We start from the raw sequence: 17,011 nt of genomic DNA on the forward strand, positions 1-17,011 counted from the left end.
TCTCGGAGAGCATGTGTATTTCTTTTCAGTTTACCTTACTCTAAACATCAAAGGGGAGCGTCAAACTCACAATCTTCTGTGATTTTCATTCTCATTTTAGATATGTATATGCTACATTAATCTTTATTTTCCTCTCATGAACATTAACAACCTTTTATAAGGAAAGAAAAAACAGAGGAGGAAAAAAAAGATCAGATCAGTCTAATTTCTGTCTAATTTGGCTCCTAGAATATCATTTTGTCCAGTTAGAGGAATTGAGAATGATCATTTGCATCAGGGACGTTTCCTTATTAAATCAGCGCTGAGCCTCTGTTCGGCAGCTCACAGGAGAAGCACTTATTGGGTTAAAAGCTCATCTCGTATGGTTTATTTTAAATATACTCTATGCTTCATAGCCACTCTTGTGTAAGAGAAAAGATATCAAATCACTGTCTTTCTATCTATAGTCAGGGCTATCTGTCTCTCTGCATGCTCTTTTTCCTTTTTTTGCCTCCTTCATTCTTTGTCCCCGTTCTCTTCAGCATTTCCACCTTCAATTTTCTTTTGTATACCCTCCTATTCTTTTCTCTCCTGTATCAATATTGTATTGAGTTGGTGTTTGTGGCCCTTTATTTGAGAACTCTGCAGTAGGTCTGCAGATCGCAGAGTCTTTTTCTGGAATGGTGCCCTCTAAATAATGATAAATTACTTGAGCAGTATGCCATTTGCTAATTATATCCATGATTTACTACACAGCCCGACTTAAATCATTCAAGCCAGCCTTGCGTAACAATGCCTTTTTTTTCTTTTATAAAATGGTTTCCATGTGTATAATCTAAACATTTTAAGTCCATATACTGTATATATAGAAATGTTCATCCACAAAAAAAGAAACCACTACAATCACCCCTTTTTATCCCTTTTTCCACCAGTACTCCTGTCTTTTCAGACAGTTGCTGTTATCCCTCTGACAGAAATTCCACTCTGGGAACTTTTTATATGTATACATTAAAAAAAAAAAAATAAATTAAAAAAAATCAAGCTTAGCATTTTTTCCCTCTCTGTTCATTGTTTAATGAATCCAAAGCTGGCTCAGACTCCAAGCCTATTATAATTGCTAGCAGGATGTGTTCTATTTCAACATAAGTATCATTCCAATGGAAGATCCACTTCTGGCAGAATAATGCTGGTGTTATACCATTATCAAGAATATTCATGAATATGGGCGAGCAGCATAAATAAATATATGTAAATGTTACGAAACAGATTCACCCTTTTTTTTTTTTTACTTTAATATAAATCACTTTGATCTGTGGATCCTGTAGTGAATCATATTATTCTTTATCAGAGGGCTTCACTTCAACAAGCATGTGGTTCACATATGTCGCCTGCATGTTTCGTTTCTTCTTCTTTTTTTTTGTAAATACTCATTGACTTATTTTTGCATAGTAGCATATCATCCATATTTTTACTCTCAGTTCACTGCAGTGTGGCAGTGGTTGGGGAGATCTTATGCCGTGGCTGATTTATGCTTCTCAAGATAAACTGCAAATAGGGAATATCTGAGAAATTGCACTCTCATCATCAGGGCACAGGTCTGACAGCAAACAAGGCCAAGAACACAGGCATGATGACCCCACTGCAAGCACACGCACAAACACACACCTCCATCGCACAGATGAACAGAAACACACACAAACGGAGACCTAGCCACACACTCAGCCCTTGCCCTTGCTTATGCACACACACACACACACAATATCGAGACAGTTTTGTTGTCAGTTGAAAATATTATCTCTTATAGTGGACTGAAAGCACCATATGGTGAAATGTTTTTTATTGTGCTGATGTGAGTGATGGCTCACTTGGTGGGGCTGGATCACGCTGGATCGACCCATATTCAGATGCCTGCTCCACACCCACATCCCAATACTCACGCAATGACACACACACACACACATCGAGAAGAGCAGAGCCGATGACTATGGAGGAGAAAAGACATGGGATTGCTGGTTGAATAGAGGACTGTGTTCATTATCACTTTGTTTGGCAGTTTATTTCACTGTGTGCTTTATTTTTTTCCTCTTAAACTGCTCCTTCCTCTGTTTTACAGTTTTTCACTTTCTTCCTTCATCTTTTTTTGAGGAGTTATAGATTGCATGTGTTTGGATGTCAACTAAAAGCGAGGCAGCTGTAAAAATATCCTCTTTTTTTATAGTTCTTAATGAAATGCATATCTTTTTTGTGAGCTCTCCTCATTTGACCTAATTTTCTTTGTTCAGGGAGGTTACATGACCCTAGGGTCCACATTCCCTGCTCCAATAAATAGATTTTGATATCCATTCAATCTAATAATCAGGTTAATTATTCACTGTTTTCCCTCTCTTTCCCTTTCTGTTTCTCCGTCTCTTTCTTGACCTCTCAGGAGAGAAACCCTACCGGTGCCCTCATTGTGACTATGCCGGCACCCAGTCTGCCAGTTTGAAGTACCACCTGGAGCGCCACCATCGTGAGCGTCAAAATGGCTCCACCACCTCAGCCCCATCCTCTGGCCACACCCCTTCCTCTGACCACAAAGAGGATCATGGGAAGACAGCCGGTAGTGGCATCTTTGCCCGACCAGATGTTCTCCGTAATGTTTTCAAAGGAATGCCTCCCAACCTGGACTTCAGGGCAGGTCCATTGCTGCCACATCAGTGGGCATCAGCTAGCATGATGTCTCCGCATGACCGAGAGCGTGAGCGTGGAGACCGCCGTTTTGACTCTGCCTCCTCAGCTGAGAACATGAAGACTGCTGATGGCCCGTCCTCCCTTGTCTCAACAGCAGCTGATAATCCCGCCAGTTTCTCTGACCTAAGCAGGGCTTACCAAAGCATGATGGGAAATGGAGTTCACTTTCAAGGTTCTCTTCAGGCCTTCATGGACAGCTTTGTCCTCAGCTCCATGAAGAAGGATTTGAAGGACAACCAGAGTCCAGCCCAGCTCCAAGCCCAGCTCTACCATGATAATGGTGAGCCCAAAGCCAAGCGGGCCATCTCGGTTGACCAGGACAGAGAGGAAAAGGCTGAAGCCAAACAGAACTCAGATCCTGGCAAGCCTGGGTCCCAGTATGAACCACTTGATCTGTCTGTGTCAGTCCGGCCTGAGTCTGCATCTGGATCTCTGCCCGGCTCCTCAGTCACCATCCATGATAATGTGGCATGGCATGGCTGCCTCTTCTGCTCCTTCTCCACCTCCTCATTGGAGCTCATGGCTCTGCACCTCCAGGCCAACCACCTGGGTAAGGCCCAGCTGCAGCGGTCAGATACAGGCAAGGAGCTTCATGGAGAGACTTCTCCCACCACCTCCACCATTCACTCCTCCAACACCAAGACCTCTGGTGTGGCCCTTGACAAAGATGGAGACAAAGATGGAGAGAAAAGCCAGGGAGGCTGGAACAACCACATGGACCAGCCCTACAATCCCTTCCAGAGCGACTTCTACAGACGGTTTGGTGGCTTGTATGACGGATCACCGAGGGCCGACCAGGGTCTTCAAGGCTATGTAGCCCCAGCAGAGCAGGGTCTGGAGTTACCTAGCCGGGCTTTTGCAGGAGCATCTTCAGCCAGGGATGACCAGATTGGTGAAAGGAATGCCCGTGGAGAGGCTGAAGAGGACCAGATAGGATCAGATGATGAGGTTGGAAAGGCTGGGCTGCACAGCGCCAGCGAGACCCCCTCAACCACCCCCAAGAGACAGCAGCAACAGAATCACTCTGATGAAGAGGAAGTGGAGGGAAGAGTGGCTGAAGAGGAGGAGGAAAGAGATGAGGATGGGCAAATGGACATGGACAGAGAGGAAGGAGGAAGTCCAGCTTCAGACCATATCCAAAACCACCCCAAACATCTCCAAGATGACTCCTCCTTGCCCCCAAGGAGTGGAGCTGGTTTGGCAGCATCTTCCTCCACCATGACACCACTTTCTCTGGTTCCCCAAGCCCAGAGCCAAGCTCTGCCACTGGAGAAGCAGTGGCAACAGGGCCTGGGCCTCCTGTCTCCCGGAGGTCCTCCAGGACTGTTGAAGGCTGAGCAGCAGACCCACTTAGAGCAGCAGATGAACATGCTGTCTGTCCTCAGAGCCTACAGCAATGACAACATCCCCGCATTCAACGGCCTGGGAGGCGGAGTAGGAGGAGCAGCCGCTGGGGCCATGAAGAGGCCAGATGCACCTGGTGAGTGTGTTTAACCCCTACTGGCACTGTAAGAGCTGTAAGGCTCACACATACGTACATCACAGACACCTATACCAGCAGAAAACCACACGCATGTGTTTGAAACACAAATTCAATTTTCCCAGCACTGCATACACATAAACACTGAACACACAAGACAAACATATATACTTTTTTTTCCCTGACACCCACAAAGGAATCTCAGACACTCACTAAAGGTCTCGAGATTGGCTCTGAAGTGATTTTAGCCTTATTTCAAGCAAGTTTAGAAGCTATCAGCCTGGCGACTAGCAACAGATTAATCTTTATTACACGTTTATATTACTGGGAGTGCAGCGCCTCCCTCCCACCCCACAGCATGAAGGGAATAACCCTGGATGAGTCAGAGCAGGACCTCAGCTCCCCATGCCATCTCCTCCACATGTCTCTTAACTATCTTAGCTCTCATAAAGCTGGCTCCCAAAAGCCCATTACTTTATAAGACTCGTCGATCTATGACCCTGTGAAAAATGAACTGTCAACTTTCATGATTCTGCTAAGGTTACAGCCGCTCCTTGAGACTGAAGAAGGAAGTCCTTTTTCTTTTCTTTTTTACAATACTCTTTTGCTGTTTAGGGGAGGTTGCTAAAGTATCTCTATAGGAAGAAAGTAAAAACCCAAGTTTGGGCTTGTTTGCTTTCTTTGAGCTTTAAAACACTGACTTTATACATTCTACTTAGAAAATGCAGAATAGAGACAGATTCTTAGCTTTTGCGGAGGGTGAGATCCTGTCAGAGACAAACTGAGACATTTGAATGATTTGGAAATTGTCCATTTTTAATTCAAACTAACAAATCCTAAATAATGATAAATTGTACAAAAACGATTTCTTTTTTTTTTTTTGCATTCATTAATTAAGTTGTGACTACAGTGTACAGTGTTTATTGAACTGCTGTCTCTTAGTGAAGGTGTCATGTTTGGCATATTTGTGTGGATAAGAGAATGGAACAATTTTCCTATAGAATACAGAGCTCATGTTTACAGGCACACATTCGTAAAAGATGCATTAACCCATCATTACAGTGACCTCTTTGATAATGAAGCAATGCAGCTACATGTGTTTATCTGACCTTTCCATTTGACAAAATCTTAGCGGCTGTCGGCTCTGCTCTCTGCATATCTCGACATGGTGAAAGCATTTTAATGATAAAAGATTGGTGCGTAAACATATTTGTATGTTTCATTTAGTTTAGAAATGCCTTTGTGTGAGAATGCTCCACTGTCTGATCAGAAGGCTTGTGATAGAAAACTATGTCATGTGGTCAGATCCTTTTGCCTTTTGACTTTCTCTATGAACAAAAGCCGTTCTTACATATGGTTAGTTTGTCCTGGTCTGAGTCAGTCATTCATTTCAATTAGAAATCCCAACCACTCATTATCTATCCAACTTCCTGGCAATAAATATTTACCAAGATAGCATAAAAAAATATAAAGGATTATAGGAAACACGAGGCAAATCAAGACATGTGAGTTGTTGTAGTTAGTGTGACCTTGTGCGACTTGCCCTGTCAAACTCTACTTCCATCCCAGTCATCAGCAATGTGTGTGTACTGTTACAGTGATATACAGTATGTATCAGATAATATAGCACCGTAATATATATTGTGTGTCAAGCAAAGCTCTTTCAGGCACTTTTACTGACTTCAAAAGCTTTATGGATTAATATATTTGTAGTAAAGACCCAGCTGAATTCACTGTGAACCAGAATGATACTTTGAAAGGAAGATTCTTTGACGGGTCACTCTCACCACAAATTTCCTAAGCAAGCTCAGGTTTCTTCACACAGCCCAAAGACTTGCCAGTAAATGAACTGGAGGCTCTTGGTTGCTGATAAGTGTGAACATGAGTGTGTTTGTCTGTCAGTGTTAACCTGTGCACCTCTGATGGACTGCATGCTATAGCCTCCCTGTAAACCCATTGTTAAAACTATTGATGTGATGATTACTAGTATTACAGTCGCTCCACAGCAGCCACCAGTACTGCTCTTTACTATCATTACTACTACTACAGAAACAGCTTTACTTGTGCTTTTACTATTACTGCTATAACATCAAGCAGTATTACTACTTATACTGTTACTGATACTACAACTACACAGCTTATTGTTCTGTAAATAGCAACTCTTAAGTCTTCTCTTTCTACTACTACTACCACTACTATTCCTACAAGTACATAGAACTACTTCCTCTCTTTGTCCTAAGTCTGTTACTATTGCTCAGGTTTTTTTTTTTATCTTTTATTTAAGTAAAATAATAAATACCACAAAATTAAAAAAAAAATACTCAATTGCTGGTAAAAGCCCTATATTTAAATTTATTTCTTTTAAAGTACAAGAATGTAATGACTAACAGCAAAATGTTTTTAGAATTTTTCCTGTCTGTGTTATGTGATATGATAGTATTTGATTATTAATTCTAAAGCACCAGCTGGCCATGGTGAAGCTATTTTTAAGTACTTGGTATTCTGTGGATTGTTTATTCTTAGAAGCTGAATCAGAATTTTTTTTTTATGTAAAATCTTAATCTTCAAAACTAGTGATACCTGTGGCCAAATAAAAGTGGTGGGTGAAGAGCAGAAGTATAAAATAGCATAAAATGTAAATAGCGTCTCAAACTTGTACTAAAGTTACTGCTATCACTACTACTGTTGTGAAAGCCACCAGTTTTGCCATACATACTACACTTATATGATAAATGCTGGATGAAAAAAAAAGCCAGACACACTTGTTTAATAGTAAAACACATTATTGCAGCCTCTCTTTATGTGTCCACTTGTAAACCCCCTTGTGTTTGGGGTCACCCGCAGCATGACGAGCAAGAGCCACACATTCCAGTATTATTTGGTGGGTGGAGAAGGTGGGGGTAGCAAAGACGTCCGTAAAACTCAATTCAGACCTGGCAAAATGTGATTATCTGGAGTGGGTTTGCATTAGGTTTGTATGCAAATACAGCATAAATCATTAATATTGAAATTCTCCTCTGAATCTATGGTACTTGTTGTAGGGCACGCACTGCACGTCTGGAGTGGCCGTCTCTTCATTTGTATGCCCATAGGAGGGAAAAAATGGGTGCAATACACATGAATCTACTTGCACTTTGACATATAACTAACACACACATATATGATCCACACACGCACATTCACACATCTGTAGTTTTAGACCACACCTCCCTAAATTGGCCCAGAATTTGTCAATAAATGTCATTAACAGCAGCAGTGGCCCTGAGGTCTCTGTAATCAGACAAGGTATCTGGTTACTGAGGTACAATATGCTGTGTAAAGATTGATATGAACCCACACCATTTGCTGTACTGTAGATGTGCTTAACACAATCAATACTTGGCTGCAGTGGAGACCTATCTATAGCCATGCATTATCAAACATGAAGTATTACATTATTCAAACAGCGCTGTACATGCCATGACTGCTTGCGAACGTTGCTCCTCACATTGTATTACTTACATTATCTCAAACCCCACGTTCATTTAATATAGTTAATGTGTGGCAGATCTTTAGAAGGTTGGGATTGACAGGCTGGAGAGGTGTTGATAGAACTGTAGGACTTGGATGGGCATGTTGAGAAAGCTACTCGTAGCTGAGCACCTCTTGCAATTTGAGAAGTACGCTACATAAACAGAGTGTTAGTGGGTAGGAGAGAAAGAGAGAGAAGAGAGGGGAATGCTGTATATTCTCACATCAATTAGACCCATCACTCCCTATTTACAAGTACTCTCACAATGTGCTCCATAGTTCTCCTCAAAAGTGCTGTTGTTTGTTGGTGTTTGTTGTTGCTGAGAAAAACTCTCGAAGAGAGTCACCTCCTGTACACACATTAGACGACACTAAAAAAAAGAGTCTATTTTTGTAGAGCTAAGAGGATGAACACATATAGCGACGCCTGAGTGAATCCATATAACAACAAGAAGCACAGTAATGTAGCAACAGTAAAAAGCAGATTCTCTTGGACTGAATGTAATGACTGAAAGTCTGCTAATTTAAGCATTAGATAAGAGCTAGGTGGTAGTTTAACAATACTGATCAGTGATCTGAAATGAAAACCTTCCTCTGTGAGGAAATATCACGTTTTCCACAGGCTTCGGTTTCAATAAACAGGAATGCATTTCATTTACAAGACATTTTTTGATTTAAGCAAGAGTGTGGGTACAGTTAACATGCACCAGTCTTCCTGACCAAATTGCTAGCTAGTCAACATAACCATTCCCACCTCTGATTGGAAGGAATAGTTTATACCACTTCTCTGGTTGTTGACTTGTTGAAAGACATTCAAGGGAATGTAGATAACATGTAAATAAAAAAAACTGAAGCAGCTTGAGTGGAGAAAAGAGTAAATTACAACAGTTTATAACAAAATAACTCCAAAGAGTATATGATTGAGTTGTGTGTGTGTGTGTGTGTGTGTGTGTGTGTGTGTGTGTGTGTGTGTGTGTGTGTGTGTGTGTGTGTGTGTGTGTGTGTGTGTGTGTGTGTGTGTGTGTGTGTGTGTGTGTGTGTGTGTGTGTGTGTGCATGTGCGTGCAGGAAAAGGAAATATGGTTTTCATCTTAAATGCAGCACCGGTTGTTTCACCAGTGGCCAATTACCTCTGTCAGAGGGCATGCATTCCAGCCTGCCGTCACTGTCAGGGGTTTGAACTCATGAGTGCTGAGGTCATTTTAGAACAATGTGTAAGAAATGTATAGACCATACACACACACACACACACACACACATCTATACATCTGTTCGCTGATGAAGCACAGGCAAACATTCAAACGCATGCTTTCATGCTTACAATAAAAGGCTGGTGTGTTTGTGTGTGTGTGTGTGTGTGTGTGTGTGTGTGTGTGTGTGTGTGTGTGTGTGTGTATGTGTATGTGTGAAACAGGTTCCGTAAAGCAATGATGATAATTAAAGACATATGGTGGGATTGGTGGGCTCGCTGTGAAGCGCAGATGTAGTGGATCACAGTTGGCATTACTGGTGTAATTTTCACTTTTTCTGGTTTAAGTGGAAGAAAGGTAGGCATAACAAATGAAGCTTTTTACACGCACTCACATACGCACACATGCCATGAGATGCACATATGCTGGTAACACAGTTACAGTAACCAAAATTATACACACAAACATCACTCACCACAATTATTACTTACTGAGTCCAAAGTCAGTATTTATCAGACTGCTAGAAGTGATTTTTTTTTTTTTTGTTAAATTAATGTAAGTGAAGAAGCGACGTCGCCTCAGGATAAGCAAAGCTAAAATAAACATCAATCAGAATGTTGCCGAGGTGGAAGCGATGTCTCTGCTTACATCTCAGAACAGCGTACCGTCTTTTAAAGGATTTGCTATCACCTGTTTGCATTCGTCTTGCTATTTACTGCCGTCTTCTGGCCACAGTAGGCTATCATCTTTGGAAGCTAGGTTGACTACCAGTCGTTGCATCTCTTATCTCATTTGTCGGGTGTGGGCATTGTATGCTCGGGTAAGCTATGTTGTAGTCTGGTCCGTTTCTCTTGTTGGTGTAGTAAACAGCTGCATCTCACATTGAGATGGTGCTTTGTGGGTGGAGGGAGGTTGAGGAAGGGGGCTATAGTTGGTCCTTCCTCTCTGCTTGCTTATCTGTAAAAGTCACCACAGGTCACTTAAGTACAGTATATTTGATTGTTCTTAATTTCATGTCACTTCCTGCTGGTGATATTAAGTGTTTCATACAGTTTGTTTTTAGTTCATAAGACTGCAGAACATAATGATTTCTCTAATCCTTGTCTTGACTGGAAATTTGCGTGGAAAGTGGGGCACCTGATTAAAAACACAACAACACATGAGGATCACATGCAACATGCAGACTCTCAAAGACAGACCTCAGCTGGACATCTGACTCAAACTCAGAGCCTTTTCCCCTTTAACGCAGAGGCTGGATATGCTCTGACACAGTGCACCTTTAGGTGCCAACAGGGTTAGAGACACTGACCATCACTTACTGCACATATCCCTTTAATCTCTGTTCTGTCTGATTTTAGCTCTCTCTCCCTCTCTCTCTCTCTCTCTCTCTCTCTCTCTCTCTCTCTCACACACACACACACACACACACTTAAAACTTGTAATAATGCAGAAAATGGTAATTGCCAATAATACTGTCCTCATCAGGTGGTTAATTACCATGAATTTGGTTGCTGCTCGTCTCTAGCACACATGCACACAGTCATGCACAAACACAAACACACACACACACACACACACACACACACAAAATGCTTTGACAAGTGAAAAAGGGCTGGGATACTCATTGCTCCCAGACACCCCTGTGTTTACCTGCATAGTAGTAATTATTCTGTACACTTAAAAGTAGGTCTGAAAGTTCAGAAAGGTGACACCTGAGGAACCTGGTGGGAGCAGGTGCTGTTTATGGTCTAATTAACAAGACAGTGTCTATATTGAGGATACATAAAGGCTGTGGATAGATGAGGTTTCAGAGCTGCCATCACTCATTTAGCCTGTTGACTCAAGTCCAGTGATTAAAAGTCGAGACTCTCCAGTGATTCCTCTAATGATCAGTCTTTTATGTTTTGGGGTGACACCTTGTCATTTGTTTGAGGTCTAATTCTGTAGCTTTGGTCATTTGTTCGTGTTAGTTATTGATAAGGCTGTACTCGCTAAAGAAACTGATAAGATCTGGGTGCACTGAAGTAATACCACTAGTTTGACGAGAGGCAAAAAAACATGAGCAGTCACACTATCAGGCAGGTTATGAGAAAAGCCAATAGTTTAAACATATCACTGGTATTATTTGGAGGTAAAACTGAGCGTGAGTGCACCTAAAATGTGGATATGAATTTTACACTGCACAGGAAAAGTATATGTGCACGCCACATCACATTCAAATATTGCATATCTGATATGTGGCCGCAAGTGACAACTGCAACATGTTAAAAAAAAAAAGTACCACAGACTAACTCTATAGGGTCTGTTACACAACAATACCGAAATCTAAAGTTGCAATCAGCTGTCATTAGCAAGTTGTTCATCTCAGTGTGTACTGAACTGAGCAGCACTGTGTTTTGTTCCTTTTGAATTCAGCTTTTAATGTGCAAAAGGAAGAGCTTTTATTTTGTCTTTGAAATGTTACAATCTTGCTTTAAACGGCCAGTCATCTGACTGTGGGTTTACTGTTCCGTCTCACTGCTTTTCAGAAATTATGCCACATTCCCAGATCTCAAAAAAAAAAAAAAAAGAAAGAAAGAAAGACCTGAGTTATAATAAGACAAAATTATCTTTTAAGAAATTCTCACTGTCTTGCACAAGTAACAGTTTTGGGGTCAGAGAGTGTCAGTGTCAAAGCTCAAGCTTCACCCTCTAACTGCATGGGTCGTGTCACTGCACCAGACTGTTCGGTTAAATTGTTTATTCATAGCAGATTCAATTGCTGGCTTGCAAAGGTTCTTGTAAACAGCTTAACCTGATTAAAACTTCAACCAGACTTTGACCAGTATCTGACTGACTGTGTATTGAAGCTCAAACACTGATGTTTCTCTGTTCAGACCAAAGCGAGTCCACTAGCAGTCCTTCCTCCTTCTTAGATCTCTGCATTTCACTTTCCCACACTCTGGGATCCTCCCTTTTCTTTATTTCTCGCGCTCTGTCTTTCTTTTTCTCCTTGTTGCTGGAGGGCACAGGCTTCTCCAGTGATTAAGCCGTCTGGAGGCCTGTCTGTCTGTCTTTTGCTGAGAAGAAGAGGACGACTGTTGGTGATACACCAGCTCTCGCTGTATGCTTCCGCCATGCCGAGATGACAGCTTTGAAGGCTGGTGAAGGCGAGGTGCTGTTTCACATGTGCAACAATATTACCAGTTTAACTTGTGCAGAGGTGAATTATCACCTTGTCACCCAAAAGTGCAAATAGTGTAGTTTTCAAAGAGCAATTAAGTGTAATAGCTGCTGTCAAGCCCTGGGGACGGTACCTGTTGCTCAGTCTCTCTGACTCTCTTTTTTCCTCGGCAGATGTGATAGCTCTAAAAATATTTTCCCCGCACTAATTCCCCAGATATCAACTGCTACGCCTGCTGAAAGGTCCTTTTTGAAAAGGCTTCATATTCTTCCCATGATCCTCTCTCTCAGCCATCTTCACTAATAATACCGTTGATATTGGCCACATCACGTTTCCTGGAAGTAAAGTACAGTGAATGAAGGGCAGTATCGAGTTGCCCTTGATAAGGAAATGGAGACGAATGCTGGATGATTGCAAAGTTACATGACAATTATTCTATTCATTATTGTAGAAACAGGAGTGAAGACAGCGTGGGAGCTTGGAGGGTTAGAGGGAGCTGGAGAGCACATTCATACACTATGTGTGTGTGTGTGTGCGTGTGTGTTCACGTGCAAATCAAGTGCTTTTAAGTGTATATGCAAGTCTGCATACCCTTTCCCCTCGTGCACTTATAGCTACGTTCGTGAGCACTGAATTCGATATTGCAAAACATGAAACAATGGGTTATGAATTGGCCTTCCAACCCAATATATTTGACATGATCTCTGCTTCCCATCTCGTTAGTTTGCTGTTTGTTTCTTTTCTTCCCTGACTCCTGTAGACTTTGTTCAGTTTGAGTTGCTCCTCTTAAGAATGCAACGTTCCCTTCCCCAGGCGCCCTGGAGATGTGAAGAGGACGCCTCAGAGGAGTTGTACTCATAAAGCTACTCATCCTCCGAGGGAGAGACAGAGAGAGACAACACAGAGAGAGAGGGAGAGAGAGAGAGAGAACAGTACCGCCAGGCAAAGACACGCAGGCATAATAACTACACTTACACAGCTAGTCGACACATAATGAGACAATGCCGCAGCAACTTCAAGGAAGAACACAGATATATAAAAAACAACAGAGAGCAAGGCAGAGGGAGAGGGAAACTGGGGGTTGGGGGGGAGGAAAAAAAAATAAAAAAAATGAAGAAACTATGTCAACTTTTATTTCCTCTGTTATTCCACATCAATGGATGCACGCAGCGATACTAATAAAAACAAAAAAATATACACAGGTATAGACACATAGGCAGCGAGTTGGCGTGTTTGAAAAGCTCTGTGGCAATTAAGGACAAATAACTTGCATTATTTCCTGTAGTGAAGGATGATCCCGACCACTCGCTAAAAACATGTTTGATTTAAACATCAAAAAGTGCCAAGAAACAAATAAATAAGACTCAAATAAACAAAGTTGCGCTAGGGAAAAAAAAAGAAGAGAGAGAGAGAGAGATAGAGAGCACAAACCACAGGGGGAATAAGAATAAGAATAGCGAGCATCGAGACAAATAAGCCGGCAACATTATAACATTAGCAGTTAGAAAATACACTTAATTCCTCGGCAGAGATGGATATAAACTGCATTGTTGCGTTGCAAATCCCAGCGACCGGATTTAAACTGCTGCATTGTTTTATTAGGGAAATATGGGGGTGGAGGAACACCGCTTGTTCTAATTACAGTGATTTAATCAGGATTAGAGAGGTTACCTGGATGAAGCTAGGGGGCATCCATGGCAAGGGCACATGCTCTCAGACAAACTGGTTACATGCAGTGGGATGTTGCGTAGAGCTGGCCCTTATCGAAACTCATCTGCGACAGTGACTTCAGCTTCTAAAACAATGACTGTCTTTGCTCTTGCATGAGTAAACACTGGCCCATTGTTCTGCCTCTCTTTCCCTCCGCTCTCTGTCTTTATTTCATTCCTCTTTTTTTTCCCCCCTCCTGCCTAGTTAAACAGCAGGCAGAGGGAATCCATTTTAATCTGATTAATAACTTAGTTGATCACATATAACCCAATTTTCATTCAGTGCCGCCCTTGTCTGCTCGGCCACACCCACGTTGACCTTTGGAGTTGCCACAATGACAATAAAGCACAATAAGCACCATTGTCCTGTCAAAAAAGCTGAAGATGTTTTACATCATTACAAAAATTTAATGTTGCCATCTTTTTAAATTGGATGCTTTCCAGCAAAGGCCAGGCCTACAATTGAATGTCTGTGTGTTGTGTGTGTGTGTGTGTGTGTAGGTGGGGGTTACGAGTAGGATTCCAGTTTCCTGGGTCGCTGGGATGGGAACAACTTTTGTCATGCATTCACAGTAATATGAATCGTCCTTTTAAAACAGATATGGTTACATATTAGTTTTGAAAGGTACAGTAACTGGTTCAGCGTTAAGCTGCCCTCCAACACTGGGGCTCTTTGTTCCCCCAGCCGAGCTAATAACTGGCCCCTGATCCTCATCTCTTACTGGTTGCGGAAGAACACTCTCAACTCTTTTTTTTTTCTTCATCTTTTCCCCCCCTGAATGTATCTTTGATTACAGTGTTATGTGAGCTTCGTTTTGTCATTTCAATTTCACTCAATGTGTTTAGCGCTGAGAGATTTGTATTCAGGATTGGCAATTATGATTAGAATGCCACAAAGTAAGCCTTGTGAGTTTTTGCAATGACAAGTGAAAGAGAGAGAGAAAAAAATATCCTTCCTCCCTTTCTCTCCGTCTTTTTCTCTCTCTCTCACACATACACACACAGGAAATATGAATCAAATATTCATGAAGTGGGCTGAGGTTCTCATACACCCATATGCTTCCTCGTTCAAGCAGCTTGCAGTGGACAGAGGCATCCATCCAGCTTGTATGACACAGCCGAGTGTGACAGAGAGCATGACAACACCCCTCCGCCACCTATCACCTCAACCTCTGCCATCACGATGATCATCAAATAGGTCATAGCAAACCTGCGCTCCTCTTCTCCTCTCTTTTCTTTTTCCTTTGTCCTTGTTGCCCTCCGCTGTACCCCATGACTTCCTCTTTCGTTTAATAATCTGCTGTGAGAGAGATGAGTCCTCCGAGCTCCGTGATTCACTGGCCAGGAATCCTTGTAAAATCAGGGCGCCCTGCATTTGCCAGTTTCCAGAAATTGTAAGAACTTTATGGTTTATAGTTTTTTATTATGTCTCGGTAGGAATGAAAAGGGTGCTGTGAGGGGAGGGTGTGTGTGTGCGTGCGTGCGTGTGTGTGTGTGTGTGGGATTAAAACTGGAGGGATTAGCACCATACTTTAAGATAAATCTTTTTAATGTGAAACCTCATCCCCGCTCATTCTGGGGTAACCACTCTTATTAACTGCTTTTCTTTCCCTCCCTTTTATGCGGCCTATTTTTTCGCCGAGCAACTTTAAGTATGGGCTTTTGGACACGGCCGCGCACTGCTAACTCTGCCAGTTACACAAACAACGTCCCTTTTTAAGCTTTTAAACACAGAACAATGGCAAAGCACATAGCTGCGCACATTAATGCTTTTGTATATGGGAGGGGAAGAAAAAATAGCAGGAAAGCAGAGGAGAAGAAAAGAGATAAGCAGAGCTTGGCTGCGCTGCCCCTCCATCCATTTCTCTCTGTGTTCTTTTTCTCCCTCAATCTATCGCTGCGAAGAAAAAAAAAAAGAAAAATCTCTCTTTCCATCATCAAATCCAGGCTGATCTGTATGCGTCGGGGGCTAAACAGACAAACATCATATTCTCAGTCTCCAGACTCTAATTGACTGAACAAGGATTGGTCACACTTTTAAGAAGCGTTCCATAATGGATTTCCATGTTTGTGCCTCTTTTAACTGGCAGCGCGAATGGAAGGCATAAATGTTGTCTTTATTACCAAAAACAACAGCCTTCTCTCTTTCTGTCTCCCTCTATCTCTTTGTATCTCTTTTTTCTAAAAGATGATATCAGTGCAACGGTCGCCATTCGTTGCAAGGTCACCGCTGTCCGACAGATGACAAACGATCTCAAGATGGCCACATCATCTGTCCTGTAGTTGTTGGCCACAGAAGAGATGAATGAACACATCTATTTTTTTTTCTTTTTTATTCTTCTCCACATCTTTAATTTGATTATCACATCGTGGGGGGGCAAGGCGACACAAACAGCCACCTGATTATCCGTGGTACCAGCTAAAAGTGCTTCCAGGCCAAAAGCAAACGAGGTGTGGGGAGGAAGGGTGAACAAGAAGGGAGTCTTTACAAAAAAAAAAAAAAAAAAAAAATCTGCACTTATCGTGTTTCTGTATCAGGAAGCAGACTTGGCAAGAGATTGGGATTCAGTTATATGGACAAGCTGCTCATCAGATGGGAGTTGGGTTTATTTCTGTGGCCCACCCTCCCTCCCCCCAGCTCCCTTCTATCCATCCATTCCTCCCTCCCATCCTTTGCCACCCCTCTTGTTTGCTTCCTATCCAAGATGTGTCTCATTTTCCCTGACTGGACAGCTACATCAGAAATGCCCAAAAGAACTTGGCGTCTTTGTGTGGACAGAACACAACTTTTCATTTAAATTATTTGATTAATTTTCGCACTGTTCTATTTTTTTTTTCTTCTTCTTCTCCTTCCCTTCATCTTTTTCTCTTTTTCCAGGCTCATTATCTGCAGCATGGAGCACCGGGTGAAAACACCCGTACGCACGCACTGAGCTAAACTCCATCACCAGCAGTGACGGCCACTTTTGACAAAACACTAAGTGCATTTCTTAATTATCTGACTTCTGTCTAATACCGTTGTCATCTCACAGACAATCCCTCTCCTCACTCTCTGATGTTGTTATTATGTTCTCATTTGGACGCTGGCTCTCTGCAGGTAGTCTTCCCCCCACCACCCCCCATCGTATCCCCCCTCCTCTTCCTCACACCCATTCTCATACACGTGCTTCTCCCAGTGCTCGTCACTCACAGGTGCTCAGTTAAACTTTGCTTTGTCAGTGGACAAAGCATCGTTAAAAAAAAAAGTTAAT

At 42.1% G+C, this 17,011-nt stretch overlaps 1 protein-coding gene across 2 annotated transcripts in view; it reads left to right on the forward strand.

Moving 5' to 3' along the window:
- znf536 (zinc finger protein 536) overlaps positions 1-17,011 on the forward strand; it is a 205,201-nt gene that overhangs the window by 157,240 nt on the left and 30,950 nt on the right. For both annotated transcript variants that reach the window (XM_041033530.1, XM_041033538.1), the window contains one exon: positions 2,405-4,189. In XM_041033530.1, coding sequence (XP_040889464.1) covers positions 2,405-4,189 — 1,785 coding nt within the window. The remainder of the gene's footprint in view (positions 1-2,404; positions 4,190-17,011) is intronic.

This window comes from Toxotes jaculatrix, chromosome 1 (genome assembly GCF_017976425.1).
Source record: "Toxotes jaculatrix isolate fToxJac2 chromosome 1, fToxJac2.pri, whole genome shotgun sequence".
NCBI lineage: Eukaryota > Metazoa > Chordata > Actinopteri > Toxotidae > Toxotes > Toxotes jaculatrix.